Source organism: Amblyomma mixtum, chromosome 8 (genome assembly GCF_055824585.1).
Source record: "Amblyomma mixtum isolate Tamu chromosome 8, ASM5582458v1, whole genome shotgun sequence".
NCBI classification, from domain to species: domain Eukaryota; kingdom Metazoa; phylum Arthropoda; class Arachnida; order Ixodida; family Ixodidae; genus Amblyomma; species Amblyomma mixtum.
In genome coordinates, this window is record NC_143019.1 from 33,838,785 (window position 1) to 33,854,161 (window position 15,377).

A 15,377-nucleotide genomic window follows, 5' to 3' on the forward strand; every position below is an offset into this window, starting at 1 on the left:
AGCTTTTGAACTTGGCCGCTAGGCGCTTTGCGCAAGCGAGTGGGCGCGTCGTGCTTTCACGGAGGATGTTGAGTTGAGCACCTTGCGTTGTGCGAAGTTTGGTCGACAATACTTTCTCAAAAGCTGTGGACCTTCCCGTGTGTCGCGAAAGTACAGTGTATCGCACATAAACAATGGTCAACGACGTAGCGTTGTTCGTGTTCTCGCTGTTCGACACTGGTGCCCTGTTATTCCTCACCGTTTACGTTGTATCCTTTGAGATGCCGGCTTTAGAGCATGCAACTCTCTCGGCTAACCTGCTGTTTCGCTCTTACTCGAAAGCCAGCGTTTGTAAACTCCGACTGTTCTCGACACACCCTTTCTCTACAGCTGCGGGATGGAGAGCAATTTCTTCGGCATTTGCTCAGAAATTCTTTGTTACGAACTTGCCGGGCGGTCACTCTCTTGCGTTTGGAATGACTTCTGAAATGACCAAGCGGCGATTATTTTTGCTTACATATCCGCTCTTGTTAATCTTTCACGCGCCAGCGTGACGATGCTTGTTTACGGATTTATAGTGTTCTCCTAGCACTGACCCTTTCCTTATCTGAAGCGCAGGTGATTACGTTGTCCGATTTAGAATGTGACTACCTCAACGCTCAGCAATGTTGTTCCAAGCTAAATGGGGTAAGTCATATATCGCCGTCGTAAATAGTGGTAAGAGTGAGCTGACATTACACGTGTTGTTGGGAATAACGCCGCGCTTGCGCTAAATGCACACGAGAAGTACTTACATTCCACCTGTTTTCTTTATATATTCCTCAATATTACTGAAACACACACATTATATATATACGGGATAATTCTAGCTTAGCATGGCACCTAAGTGGCCATTACCATCTTGATTTCTTCAAGCATGTGACCTGCCAATCCATGATGTGTGCCACTGGCACCTCCGATTTTGTTTTGCTACAAGCACTGTACACATCCGGGATTCTTGTGGAGTATGTCAATGCAGTGGACATCGGCTCAATACCTTGCCCAGAAGTGTGACGGCAAATACTTTGTGACATTGGTGGATTAAATGTCATCTGTGCATGCATGTCACTCAATGCCAAGCATGGTCACCGCATTCATAAAACAACTCCCCAGTGGTTGCCAAGATGACAATGTAGACTATAGTGCATCTCTTCAGCATAACTGATTCCGAGATTCAGCGTGCTCACATCGAAGTGCCACTAGTGGCAGTTGCTAGGTTAACGGCTAGCTGGGTGTCGAATTGGTGGTAGGGGGTGCAAAACATTCATGAGCCATGTACTAGTGGAGTCACAAAGGGATAGTATACAGACCTGCACGGCCTAATGGAATTTATCAGGCACACTGGGCTCATGTGAGTATTGCAGCACCAGTCATGCGCTTCCAAAGCTACACTTGACATTCACCGGTTCAGTTGCAGCAGTGTGTCCCATGTGCTTTTGAGCCCACCTGTACAAAGCTTCCTCTGAATAGTGTATGGTACACTTTTAGCAGTGTGCGTGGATGGCATCCTTCTTCGTGCCGAGTGAAAAATGGCGGTAAATTTCGACAGAGGGAGAAATGAGAATACTGTTTTTTTATCCTGTTCAAGTGTCATTTTTCACTCTCCTTGATGGTGATGGTGGGCAACCCTTTATAACGGGTTGCCAGATCAGCTTCTATAAGGTAAAGGCGTGACCAAAAAGAAGAAAAAAAAGGAAGGTGAGAATGCTAGTTGCCAGAGAGAATTGACGCCCCGCTTTCATCAGCTGAAAACGGGCTTTAAACTTCTTTATCAGGAGAGAGAACTGTATGTCAAAGCTCAAGAGTTTCAAACCCTGCCTGTTTATGCAGTGCCGCCTGACTTGCAAGCAGGTGTTTGGGAGGTGTGGGTTTGTGATGGAGAGCAGCCGCTATCGTCTGCGGTGTTGGCAACAGCTGGAAACTTATGAACTCTTGGCAGTCCATTGTTTGGGCCTTTTGTTCTGGCTGGGCTTGATTCTTCGATGGCACACTGTTCCCCTTTTGTTCCACTAAGTTGCCTAACGGGCAGTGCCATGTATTGTTGCATTGTCTTTTGTCCCAGCTTCAGCCTGCTTTTAGTTGTGATGTAACGCTGCCTTTAGTTACACCTGCCGTGTTTCTCGTGCTTTGGGACTTTGAGAGCATGTCTGTGCATGCTATGTTGAAGAAAGTTTGTTGCAATACGATGAGACCCTGCAAAGATATGAGAACGTGTGAGGACTAACTCGCAAATACTAATACTTTGCAGCAATGTGTACGAAATCAGTTCCGGTGCATGGTGTTATAAATAGAGAGAATCACATCGAGGTTGGGGTCTTGCTCGTTGTGCACAGAAATATTGACAAATTTGTTGTGTTCATAACTGCTCGCTCTTGATCCTAGATATATCATGCCAGTGTAGCATGCAGTTAAGCTTACACGCTGATCCACCAATGTTCACTTGACTTCTAATTATTTCACTGAATTAAGAACTTTATTTAGGTGAGAGTTGGCAGTGGTTCATGCTTTAACATCGCAGAAGGACAGGACAATGCGGAGAGCACACAAAACAAGCGCTGACTCGAGTTGGGAGTCAGCGCTTGTTTTGTGTGCTCTTCATGTTGGTACTGCCCTTCCGCGTTGTTAAACCATGAAAGAGCAAAACACATTTATCTTTGGAGGGATGATAATTCATGCAGGAAGTTGGCATGCCTGTAATTGCCTTAATTTGTGGTTTGTATCTGAGGGTGGCTGTAAAGGCTCATGGCAATCCTTTTTGTCTTTTTTTTTCACCGCAGTAATTTGTATTGTTCTCTTCCTCTTTTTTTTTGTTCGCTTTAGTGGGTCCTCCCAGAAGTGATTGCGCAAGCTGTCCTGACAATGCTGCTGTTTTTCGTCAACTTCCACTGGATCCTCTTTGGTCTTAATGTCCCCATGGTTGTGTGGCAGGTCTACAAGTGAGTCTGCCGGGTTGTACACACTTCATGTATTCTTGTTCTAACATGCAAAAAGACATTGTGCCGTCAGGAAGTAGTTTGGAAGTCCCACTATTTGGCAGCCTTGCACCAAAATACAGAAACAAGTGTTTTAATTTGTGTGTGTTTGTAATGGCGGGGGAAATGCATGCAGTAGTGAGTTCACTTTATAGTCGTGCTTATTGGCCATAACGGTTCTGAGCAGTCTAATAATAACCGCGCAAGGTTCATTTGAAATGCTGCCAGATGCATGCCAGTATTACCAGCAATGCTGACAATGTGTAGAGAGGTGCCGCTGTTCATATGGCTTCTATTTTGTTGACGTTATTGCTAGCGAAGGACCCTTGGTATTTTCTAGCATCATCCAATTTTGTGCGTAATGGCGCGTTGCGAAGGGTGTCACCATTGTCATCATATATTTACTCCTGCTCAAAAGTAGGAGTAAATATTATTCCTTCTGGAGTAATATTTACTCCTGCTTTTGAGCAGGAGTAAATATACGATGGCAATGGAGTAAATTAACTCCTCCTAGGAGTAATATTTACTCCTACTTTTGAGCAGGAGTAAATATATGATAGCAATGGAGTAAATATTACTCCACTCCTTCTTTTGAGCAGGAGTAAATATGCGATGGCAATAGAGTAATATTTACTCCTACTTTTGAGCAGGAGTAAATATGTGATGGCAATGGAGATACCCTTTGCAATGCGCGGTTACATATAAAACTGGATAATGCTTACTTTTGAGCACGAGGATATGGCAATGGTGATATATAGTATGAAGTAATATTACTCCTGCATAGTTGAGCATGAGAAAGTGTGGAGTACTTTGTGCACTGCACAACCATGAAGAGAGACAAGCAGCCGTGCAGTGTTCAGCATGTTGATCTCTTTGTTACTCATTGTTTTCATTAGCATCTATGTCAAACCAATTTGCTCAGCTGTGAAGATTAGCTGTGTTGTCGTGTGCTGTGCATTCTCGCTATGGCACCATGTAATCCTCGTCATGGGATGTGTAAACGAAACGAAAAAGTAATGGAGCAGTCAGAACTTGCAGCACATAATTTTGTAGCAAATGTAATGGAAATTAATGAAAAAGATGGATTGCATAACAGTGTTCGCTTGTTTGGAATAGCCTTCTAACTTTTATCACTTAATTGCAAGCCAAATTACGCTAGTAAGCAGTACAATTCATAAAACAAGCAGATTGTAGAGATGAGGTAGTCGATAATTATTTCCTGCTGTATTCATGCAAAACATGAGGAAGTTGTACTATCAAAGACTGATAATTGTAGACATGCGTTGTATTTCACCTAGTTGTTGGTCAGTGACATCAGCGTTCATTGCTTGAATCTGTTTGGGTTCTGCAGTTGTTATCTTCCCGTCACTGTGACGAAGTTGAAGTCATTGAAAGGAAAACTCTATGAAAACAAAGCTGCCGCTTTTTCCTGAGATGCTGTCTCTTGGTGTTGTACAGATACCTGTCAGTGCCAGATTGCAATTTTGGGGTGTACGACCCAACCGAGATCCACAACCGGGGCAACCTCAAGCGGCATCTGAGGGACTCCATGATCCGCCTGGCGTTCTATCTCCTCTTCTTCTTCATTTACCTTTACTGGTGGGTGCTAAAGCTCACTTACTATAACATTTTTTTTTTTTTTTGTGTCCAACACATATACACTTGACTAGGTCCAGAACTATGTCTCCATGTTGCCGCCGCGGTGGCTCAGTGGCTATGGTGCTCGGCTGCTGACCCAAAAGACGCGGGTTCGATCCCGGCCACGGCGGCTAGAATTTCTTTGGAGGAGAAATTCTAGAGGCCCGTGTACTGTGCGATGTCAGTGCACGTTAAAGAACCCCAGGTGGTCGAAATTTCCGGAGCCCTCCACTACGGCGTCTCTCAAAGCCTTAGTCGCTTTGGGACGTTAAACCCCATAAACCAAACCAACCAATGTCTCCATGTCACATGGCATTGGACATTGATTAACCCTTTTAGACGCCATTACATGATGGTTTTTATTCAAAAGAAATACTTTTCACCCTCAATGGGATATATAGTTCTCAAAAACCCAGTCAGTTAGCTTTGAAACAAAAAACGCCAGCGGGTAGTATTTTGTGTGCACAGTCAAAAATTCATGCTAACTATCAATATAATTGGAAATTGTAGTATTAAAACACCAGGATTTATGAAATCAACACCTTAGAAGTTTTGGAATCATTTTATGTTTTGAAGATGCACACGGTGGATGAAATTCAGAAAAAAAAATATAGATTGGGAAGTATTTATTGCTGCGTTCACTAATTGGCATAAAGAGCATCCCATTTGCAAAGTGAAAGGTGCTAACTTCTCCTTAAATGAAGAAATTAGCTATGTCTGGAGCACACATTGAGAAAACTGCGAGTTTGTAGTGCACGTAGTTGTGTACAAAGCACCTTATATTAAAGGGTTAAGCATCTTAAATGGTAAGGGTTTGAAATTTGCTAATTTGCTGAGGTCTGTTTGTCTGTTTAGTTGGCTGTAATCCTTTCAGCACTGGATTTTTCGTACTTTCCAGGAACTTTTTTTTCACTGGCTTATTTGTATTTTTTGCCGCCCAGAGTACTGCAAAAAACAGAAAATATCTGGTATATGCATTGCTACTGCAAATGTTTACATTGACCGAGAGTGTTGCTTTTGCAAAGACGACTGCATTATTTGGCAGTGCAAAATTTGGAGGAAAAAAAAAATCTGCTTTAAAGGTTGCTGAACGAGCATTTGTATTCCCCATGCATTTTTGGCTTCTGGTCTGCGGCGGTGTGGAGTAGTAGTAGTAGTAGTAGTAGTAGTAGTAGTAGTAGTAGTAGTAGTAGTAGTAGTAGTATTTATTTGGCCATATTATTGGCCATTTTATTTGGCCACTGCAATTTGCTTTCAGTTACAGGAATACCAGATGCAATGGGCAATGCTGAAAACGACTGCTGCTACTGAAAATTTGATGATTTGATCCTGAGCAGCAGCAGAAGCCTTCTAGTTATAGTTATGACAAAACTACCTGAGATGGATGCTGGCTACCATGTTTTTATGTACAGAAAAGGCTCGAGCCTCTTGAGCATCTGTTTGGCTATGCACCTTTGAACAAAAGGACTAGGATCTTTGGGGTCCTTTGGGGTGAACATGTGAGAGGAGTGGGAGAGAAAATGAACTGAAACGCCACAAAACACCAAGTCCTGTGTTATTTCACCAGGACAGCTCTGAAAGGCTTGATGAAAGCTTCTGCGTATTTGCAGAGAAGCTGGGCCAGTGTTCTCCTTTTCACTGTGATGCATTAGTAGTATTAAAGCATTCGCAAAAGGCTAGGCTGAGATAACTTCAGTGATGTTTGGTACATGGTGGATTGAGCCTGACACGTTTGTTGTCAGCTGGTCACGGCTGTTCACTTTCTGTTGATTGTTTGTTTTTGATGTTTGAAAGCTCTGCGTGTGTCAATAGAAAGCCTAGCCATTGCATTGTTGTCAAGCCCTGTGTCAGTATCTGTGTGCAAAAGCTCTTGGCTGTGAAGGCCCCTTGGGTACTGCTTTGCAGGAGTATGCAGAAAAGGGTGAAGGCAGTAGTGGCATTTGACTTTAGTGCTTTCAGAATCCATTGAAGGAATGATGCACAAACCAAGGTTTTAAAATATATTTGTGTTGACCAGAAGCGAAACTTATCTACTTATCGATATCTGTGAGCCAACTATGCGTAAACACGTTGCACTGCCAACTCACTCCACTCCCATGCTTTTTGCATTCACGTTTGCGCAGTATGATCATCGCGTTACTGACTTCAAACCCAGACCCAAGGCGGGAGACATACTAGGCAACATGAACCTGTTTTCCTCAGTTGGCAACTCCCAAAGACAAGAGGTGAGTGTGGCGCAGTCTGTGTGAGCGTTACCTCAGCGTGCTTGTGGACAACTTTCTGTGAGTGAGCGCGGGAAGCTACGAGCATTACGTGAGAGCTTACACAGATTTGGGAGGTACGATGGGTTTGATCCCCTGTGTCTCCGGATACCCACCGATTAGGCAGTGGGCACGAGCTTAACCCCTGGCCTGGTTTACGGCTTCTCTGGGTTTAAATGCCAGACAAGAGGAGTCCGTGACTCAATTTCATGCTGATCGAAGCATGTTACCATGGCTTTACTCAGTTGAACTCAGTGGTGTTAAATGAATCAGTCAGGCATGGCCTTATAACTATTTTTCTTCATCGGGCTTAACCAGACACGATTTCAGTACATACTCGCATACCGGTCAATACTGCATCGTATGAGTCAACACCTAACTCTGGGAGCCGGAAAAAGGAAAAAAAAATCTGTGAATGTTGTACAGGTTAACCAATGGGAACTCCGAGGCACCAAATACAGTTTAAGCGACCGGCACGTCACTGCACACGCTAGAGCTGCAGCAGTAATTCTGCACGGGTGCACGGAACGCTATTGGCGCTGTTGTTTCTCATGATGAAGCGCTCTCACTGCTTTCATCAGGACCTGATGCTGTTTTCGGTGACATCACAGTCATGCTGGTCAGTTGTTAGACACTTCCCTGCAATAGTTGACAGATCACTGAAATGACACTGAGAACATTCGGTGACGTTTGGAAGGCAGGACTCTCCACGCAGCTGTGTGACTGGAAGTTTTCTTAAGGCATGGACTCTGAAGTGCGTGGTCAGGATGGTGATGGTGCAGTGGAGTTCCGTGCTTATCTTCGTATCGGCCTTACCTGAGAATCTTTCGTGCAGTTGTCTTGAAAAAGATGGCGCTCATGGAACCTCTGAGCAATGATGGTAGCAACTGTTATAGTTTATGGGAGGCTCAAAGGCACTCGGAGCGTAGGGCTTTCCGCAGTAGTGTTCAGGGTTAGTCACATGAGAAGTTATCTAGTTGCAGTCTTAGTGCCACAAACTTGCAAAATTATTCGTGGTTAATTATATGATCAGTTGGGTCTGTACGACTCCTTAGCATCACAAAAGTATCATAAACTCGCACTGAAAATGTAGCCTTGCGTGTTGTATTTTCCGTGCTCTCTTCAGGTACACGTCACTTTACTGAGCTTTTGGTCATGTCCCCTTTTCCTGATGCCTTTGAAATGCAGCTTGAAGCCTTTGTGTGGGTTCCTTTAAAGGGTGCTGATTTAATAAGGCACATGCTTATTGTTTTCTTGGCTATAACTACATGGAAGCATGATGTTCGTTGTGATATCATAGATGGAAAAAATTGGTAGGGAGTTTGTCGATTGTTCGTGCGGGTCTCACATTCTTGACACCAAGTTTTGGTTGCATGACACTGATTGGCAGCTTTAATTGCAGCTCTTCCAGCTAAAATCAGTGTTTTAACATGCTTATGCAGGAGTGTTCATCCTCTGGGCCCCGTTGTGGACGCTCCCGTTCCAAGAAGCAAAGAGATCGGTTCTTGCCACGCCAGGTCGGTGACCGCTGCCAGGCTCGAGAGAAGCAACGAACGAAGCTGGTCATTGAAACAGTCGGCAATACTCGCAATTCATTTCACACCGAATTTCACTGTCCCTTTCTTTTTCCGTTCCTTCGCATCCATGTTTTCCATTTTCTGCATGTGTTTGCGTCTCATCGCTGGTGAAAAAAAAACCTTTCTTGCACCTGTTCACCCACGGCAGCTTCGACTTGGCTTCCAGGCACTGCTAATTGAGTGCGACGATGCCCGTTCGTGTGCAGTGAAGACAAAAAGCTTTCTGGGAATTCCTTCATTATTATAACTATGGTAGTGAGTAATCAGTTAGCATTTGGTAAGCTCTGACGGCTTAAAACTGGAGTGTACTAGTACGATAGTCGGATACCAGTCAAGAAAAAAAAGGGGCTTTTCCCTGCCAAACGACCCCCTTCAAGTTAAGGCGTTAGCAGATTCTCATAAACCTGCTAGCTTGTAACTGTGGTGGGATATTCTGCTCCCTGCATTGTCACATCACTCCCTGTGTTGTCATGTTACCAGGTTCATTAGAATTGGCTGACTTCTGTGGCTAGAAGGGGGTCCTTTGACAGGGAAAAGCCGCTTTTTTTTTTTCACTTGTATCCGACTAAAGTAAGAAAGGCATCCTGAGTGGCAAGCTTCGGTTGCCTGCTTTTTCTACCTGTCTGCCATGGTGAATATTGAAGCCTGTGTGATTTTCGGCAAGATCGTGAACTGCTCAAAACTAAATCCTGTATTTACTCCCTTTGTTTCGTTACTCCCTTATTTCAAGTTGCTCCCATATTTCAAATTACTCCACCTTGGGGGCTTCCTCCGAACACAGTGGAGTAACAAATTTCAAGGGAGTAGAAACGTGTTTAAAGCTAGAGACATTGCTATGCGTGTGCAAGGGCCACTTGTGCTGGTTTGCTGAGCTTGCGTGTCAGAAATGTGCTTCTAGGCATGTGTTACGGGCTGCCGTTGCATCCTGTGCTTTGTGGGAATTAGGTCTAGTTAACACCTAAAGGCGGAGCTGCCACATATGCCAAAAGATGATAACGGTGATATTTTTTTTGAAAGTCTATGGTGAACGGTCATGTTGTCCAGTAAACGCTTCCAAGTCTTGCCTGGCCTCAATTCAGTGTGGATCATATCCTTTGAAGTGTGGTGTTTGTCATGTCACTTCTGTATGCGGAATTTTTTGTGCTTTGCACTGAAGTGCACTGCGAGCCTTGGGAAGATAGGGAAGATTGTAAGTCAAATGAACTTGCTGTGTGTTACTTCTTTTATGGGGATGTTAGCTGTAAAGAAATAATGTTTTAACGATCCAAGGCTGGTAAAATTCATCGTGGGTTATTGCAGAGAATGAGGGCTTGAACTTTGTCTTGTTACAGTACAGCTTTTCTTAGCCATATTGGCTTTAATGACTTAAAGCAGTGCTTTTGGGTCATGCACCTACCTTTTGCACTGCTGTTTGCACAGTTATGGAAGTGCAAAGTTGTGAATGTCTGGTTTTTCGGCGCGCTTCAAAATATTGAAGAGTGCAAGAGGTAAGTCGTCGTGAATGGCCGTAAATGGTGGCAGTTGTTGTTTTGGACAATGCAAACTTTTTTTTTCTCTGTATGTGACTGTGCTGTGTGTTTGTCTCGTCGCAAGAAAATGGATATTCTTTAGACTTGAGCAAGCTGTTATCATTCAGAGGTGTACCAAGTAGTGGTGTATTTTGACCACAAAGTAATTAGCAAGCCTTGCCCTTTCCTGGGGGATTGTGTGCGAGATCCTGCCAGCTTTTGTAGTTGTATAGTTTCCAACACATAGTGTCAAGCGGTGGTACAAACTTTGGCTAGCACGAGTTGGCTTCGATTGCTGGCAACTTTCTCTAAGTCTGAATTTGTGTACCAGTTAGTTATACTAACTGGTACCAATTGTCTTGTGCTGGCACCAAGTCTGTTCAGTCTGTGCTGTGTGTGTGCATGTTGGAATGAGCCCATTTTTGTACTGGTTCTGATAGAATGTACCGTGGTGTGTTTGCATTGTACTAGTTTGACGTGTGGTTTTAGCGGTTTCTGCTAGTCTAAGCATGAAAACTGATTTAAATGTACGCCATTTGCAGCAGGGCTGCATGCTTACCGCAAGTAACTGTGCACTAGTTATGCCCCGTTAAAGCTCCACTGCATGCCAGTCAGTGGTCACCAGTGTTTTTGGCCATAGTTAATGTTTTCTTATCTCGCAGGCCTTGTCAATGCAGGAACAGTGTTATATGTGAAAGGCTGATCCTGCAGTGTCTGTCTTATCTCTACATACAATTAAGCTAGGTGCACAATTTGCCTTTTCCCCGCACTACTTACATTTGGTTGCATGTTTTCATTCATCGGGTACTTGTGGCTTTTACTCATCGTATAGTCATTGCTAGTAGCTTTTGAAGGCTTTCAGTGTCTGGTGTACTTGCTACCATTGCCTTCATACATACTACTTATTAATCGCTTACTTTGACATGGCGCCGCCATTTCGGCTGGTTTCTGCCTGAATGGGTCACACCATTAGAGGATGCACGCATTTAAACCTGTTTGCAACTAGGGAGTCTTATTTTGTTAACCCTGTAGTTGGCAATGCATTGGCGGTGGCATTTGACCTATTCCTCAGAGTTTGTTTTGTGGGCTACTATTTCCTGTCAGTTGTTAAATTAGTTTCAATCTGCAGCACTTGAGTTGAGTTGAGTTTATTAACATTTTAGTTCTCAGTACAGAAAACTAAGGGCCGGGGACAAAAGGTACAATACCTGTACCTGGCTGGGTCCCCTGACCCCACAACAAAGTTGGTAGCGATGCACTCCGAATAAACAAATCATAAATTAACGAAGAAAAACGAACAAAGCACTTTGAGCGAAAACAATCTAGCATGATATTTGAAATTGTGCACAACACTCGTGCCAACATTTAAACAAAATAAAAACTGTTTTAGCAAAACCTTGTGCAGAAACCATCAGAAAAATACAGAATCCATCAGGAGAGACACTTATAATCAATAATGTACAACAAATAAGTATGATAAACATAAATCAAATACAGTCCATTCCACTCAAAAGCAGTCACTCGAAAAGAAAGTACACATTATAGAAATTCACAAAAACCGTGAACCCAACTACAACCACACAATGAAAATTTCGCGCAAAAATCTTTTCAATGTATTAATAGAAGGATAATTGATAGCTTGATTCTAACCTGTGACTCATCACCTTGCTTGAAGCATCAGTATGACACTCTTGCTTGTGCACTGTTGTCAGCGGTTGGCTGTTGTCATTTTTGTATGCTTTTTCAAGCTTAGGGGTGAGATATTAGAGTTTTGCTCAAGCTTGTTCTTTAGCTGTTATGACTGTGCTGATATTGGCACGCTCTTCCTATTTTTTTTTTTGTCATTCAAGGAGTGCATTTTCAGCCGGCTTTGCATTCTAGAAATGGGTGCAGTGTTACGCACATTATTGTGTTCAATGGTTTAATTGCATGTTGTGCAACTGGTACTTGAACCAGCAGACAGAAACTAGTACTAGCAGAGGCGTTGCTCTTTGCACATGAGTGCGTTTGTATCCGCTATGCACCCTGGCCAATCCCTCGCCGCGGGTATGTGCCGTTAAGCCCGAGGACATCGTCATTACCATGCTGTGCATCCTTCTCGATATTGTTCGCTGGAATCCGGCTTATAAAAGAAAGTTGCTTGCATTACTAGGCGTTTAAAGAACAATGTTCCCTTCAGGTTGTGGGACCCGGTTGTGAGGCATGCTGATGCTAGCAGTTAGTGAGAGATTTTGGGTGCAGTGTGTGAAGTGTACGACATTGCAAAGAGAGTCAAACTAAAAAAAAATGATGGTTTACTTTTTTGAAAGCGTCTAGATTTTGCGTGCATGCTTTGCTTGGCCAAGACAAGGTGGCTGACTGGTCTTCCAGCGGCTTATACTGATGTTTATGGAATCATTGTGGAAAGCACCATGCCACACTTTGTGCTTGAAGCTAGTACTTGTTTTTGAGGTCACATCTTGATTCTTAGGTTGAGGCAACCTCTTGAGCTAACATTACGTCTACTTCTACATGAAGCACAGTTGTCCAACTTAGGTTAAATACTAACAAGACTGTCATGAGCTTTCTCCTCCCTGTTTGCTCGCTCTCATATTGCTAATGGTCTCAGTAGTCATTCAGCTGTAAGCATCAATATGCTGTAAGCCATAGCCTGACATCGGGAAGGCCTCATTGAGTGGTTTGTGTGATGTGTGAAACTTCGCACTGCACCGCAGCTTTTCTGAATGCAGATAAGTTTCGTCTAGGTCAAAGGCTATTGCTAAGGCTCTTTATCCCCTGCGTCTGTTAGTTTCCTTGTACTAGTTGTGTAGCTTGCACAACTTATGTCTCGTAAAGCGTTGCACTAATTCTACTACAGTCTTGCTGTTTTCCACAGGTTGCATATTTTCTCGGGGACACAAAGTTTGTTGAAACCTTGATGTGGTCGTAGCTGCGCAAGAACTTTTGACGTTGCCCAGCAAGTTGCATGTGTTGTGAATGCAAATGTCCTTTGTGTGCGGATCCTGTTTAGTGTCCGACTTTGTGTTTCTGGGACGTGGTTTTTCAGTTTATCGTTTGTGTGTTTGATGAGGTGGCTGCCGTGTGGTCGTGTCTTTTTTGATCGTGGTCATGGACGTATCGGTGCAGTGGGGCTGAACCCTTCTGGGGTGGTTGTGTGTTTGTGTGCGTGCTCCTGAAAATAAACTTTACTTTTTTTTTTTAAGTATTTGTGCACATTCCAATTCTTATCAGTGTGGATTAACCTCACCGACTTGATAAGTTGTGAGGAAATCTTTGAGGCATTCGAGTAATAAAGAAAAGCTGCATTTCTTTGCAGTTTAGGCACCCACAGATTTGGAATGTCAGCTTTTATGCAGTGCTATGCTTAACGACTGATTTTCCAGAAACTTCACGCAAAACATCGTCTTTTCGTGCACTTGTGCGTACATCATGTACAGTTGTGGACAAAAGTTTACGGGACGTGGATTCACAAAAAACGATTCATTTCTGTGTTGTTTTAGAAGCCAATCAGCTGGTATTTGTTCTAGCGGATGAAGCACGCATGACCGCTTTTAGTATTTCTATGCTTTTCAGTGGCCCTGCAGAAATTCCCTTTTCCATGAACCCATGTCCCGCAAAAATTTTGTCGATTGTGCATACTCTATGTCAGAAATGCAAGTTGAAGGTTTATTTTAATAACTAAGCGGTGTGTCTGTACTCTAGATCCAAATACAACATGTTAAGGCCTTGCTGCAATATGTAGCAGATCTGGCAGATGGAACAGGAGACTTTGGTTCATATCATGATCAACATTTACTGTGTAGCATTTTTACATCACATAGCTCGTACCATTTTGAGACAAGCCACAAACATTTGCACGTTATTCAGCGACGCAAGGCAGGGACACTTCACACTTTTCTATTTTTGTTTGCAAGTGAACATACAAGAAAAGGAAGGTCTCATTGTGGTCACTTACGTATCAGAAGCTTGAGTCTAGCTTGTTAGGTAATCTTCCGTACTAATAGAACAAATGGTAAAAATTTTAATAAAATAGTCGAGACACCAAATTTTAGCTGCATATTCTTTCTTTGGAATTCTGCGCAGCAAATTAGAAAACACTGACAGCCATGCGGATTGCACCAACAAGTGGTAAATAATTTATAATTTAATTTTTTTTTCTGTGTTTCAGTTTCAACAGCCAAATAATCACATCCAACTCTGATGAAAGCCTGCCCAAGATTAAAAATGAACAAGCGGCAACACTATTGCAGTTCTGTATGCTTCATGTGGGCGCAACTTGTCTCTTACATCACAGCCATTGTTTGGCTGTTGAAACCAAAACAGCATGAGAAAAAAAATTGTTTTAAACTAGTCAGCTGGCACAGGTGAATTCTACGTCGTGGTTCTCATATACTGTATTGTCTTGCGCACTGTTTCAAAGAGAAAAAAAAAAACTCCCTAAAAATTTGGTGTCGCCACTTCTTTAAAGTGAAACAGATACGGCCGCCGCGGTGGCTCAGTGGTTATGGTGCTCGGCTGCTGACCCAAAAGACGCGGGTTCGATCCCGGCCGCGGCGGCTGGAATTTCTTTGGAGGAGAAATTCTAGAGGCCCATGTACTGTGCGATGTCAGTGCACGTTAAAGAACCTCAGGTGGTCGAAATTTCCGGAGCCCTTCACTACGGCGTCTCTCGTAGCCTTAGTCGCTTTGGGACGTTAAACCCCATAAACCAAACCAAACCGAAACAGATACATTTTGATTTTTCTCAGCTTTCACGACAGCGTTCAGCCGTGTTTCAGCTATTTTCAGTACCTGGGAGTGCCATAATGGCCTGTGAAAAGTGTGTGCCCTTTTGCTGTTCGGTTGTTACAAGGGCTGAAGTTCTCACTACTTGCGTCTTCTAGAATGAAGAAGCGAACGAGGCTTTGTTAGTGCATAAATGGGGCATTTTGCTTTTGTTTTCACATTTGCCATTCGTAGTGGTTTCACTACTTGGTTTAGGTTGGTTTTGGTTTATGGGGTTTAACGTCCCAAAGCGACTCAGGCTATGAGGGACGCCGTAGTGAAGGGCTCCGGAAATTTCGACCACCTGGGGTTCTTTAACGTGCACTGACATCGCACAGTACACGGGCCTCTAGAATTTCTCCTCCAAAGAAATTCTAGCCGCCGCGGCCGGGATCGAACCCGCGTCTTTTGGGTCAGCAGCCGAGCACCATAACCACTGAGCCACCGCGGCGGCGGTTTCACTACTGTTACAGGCCTGGATCATGTACAGAGAAATAGAAACAGAGCTGTCCGGATAGGAGCATGCAAGAAGTCGCCACATGTGTGCGTTGGCAGTGGTGAACATGTAGCTGCCAAGACTATGGCTTGGTTCAAATGACTCGCGACTGTTTCGGCAGCATCCATGAGGAATATTTAAGC

General features: G+C 43.6%; 1 protein-coding gene across 1 annotated transcript; it reads left to right on the forward strand.

Moving 5' to 3' along the window:
- The first annotated feature begins 9 nt into the window (after positions 1-9).
- On the forward strand, positions 10-13,176 carry cnir (cornichon-like protein). Its single transcript, XM_089556972.1, has 6 exons — positions 10-248; positions 598-666; positions 2,839-2,954; positions 4,449-4,589; positions 6,752-6,853; positions 8,332-13,176. The coding sequence occupies exons 1-5, from the start codon at positions 174-176 to the stop codon at positions 6,804-6,806; spliced, it is 456 nt and encodes a 151-aa protein (XP_089413098.1). The 5' UTR covers positions 10-173; the 3' UTR covers positions 6,807-6,853; positions 8,332-13,176.
- Positions 13,177-15,377: the final 2,201 nt, after the last annotated feature.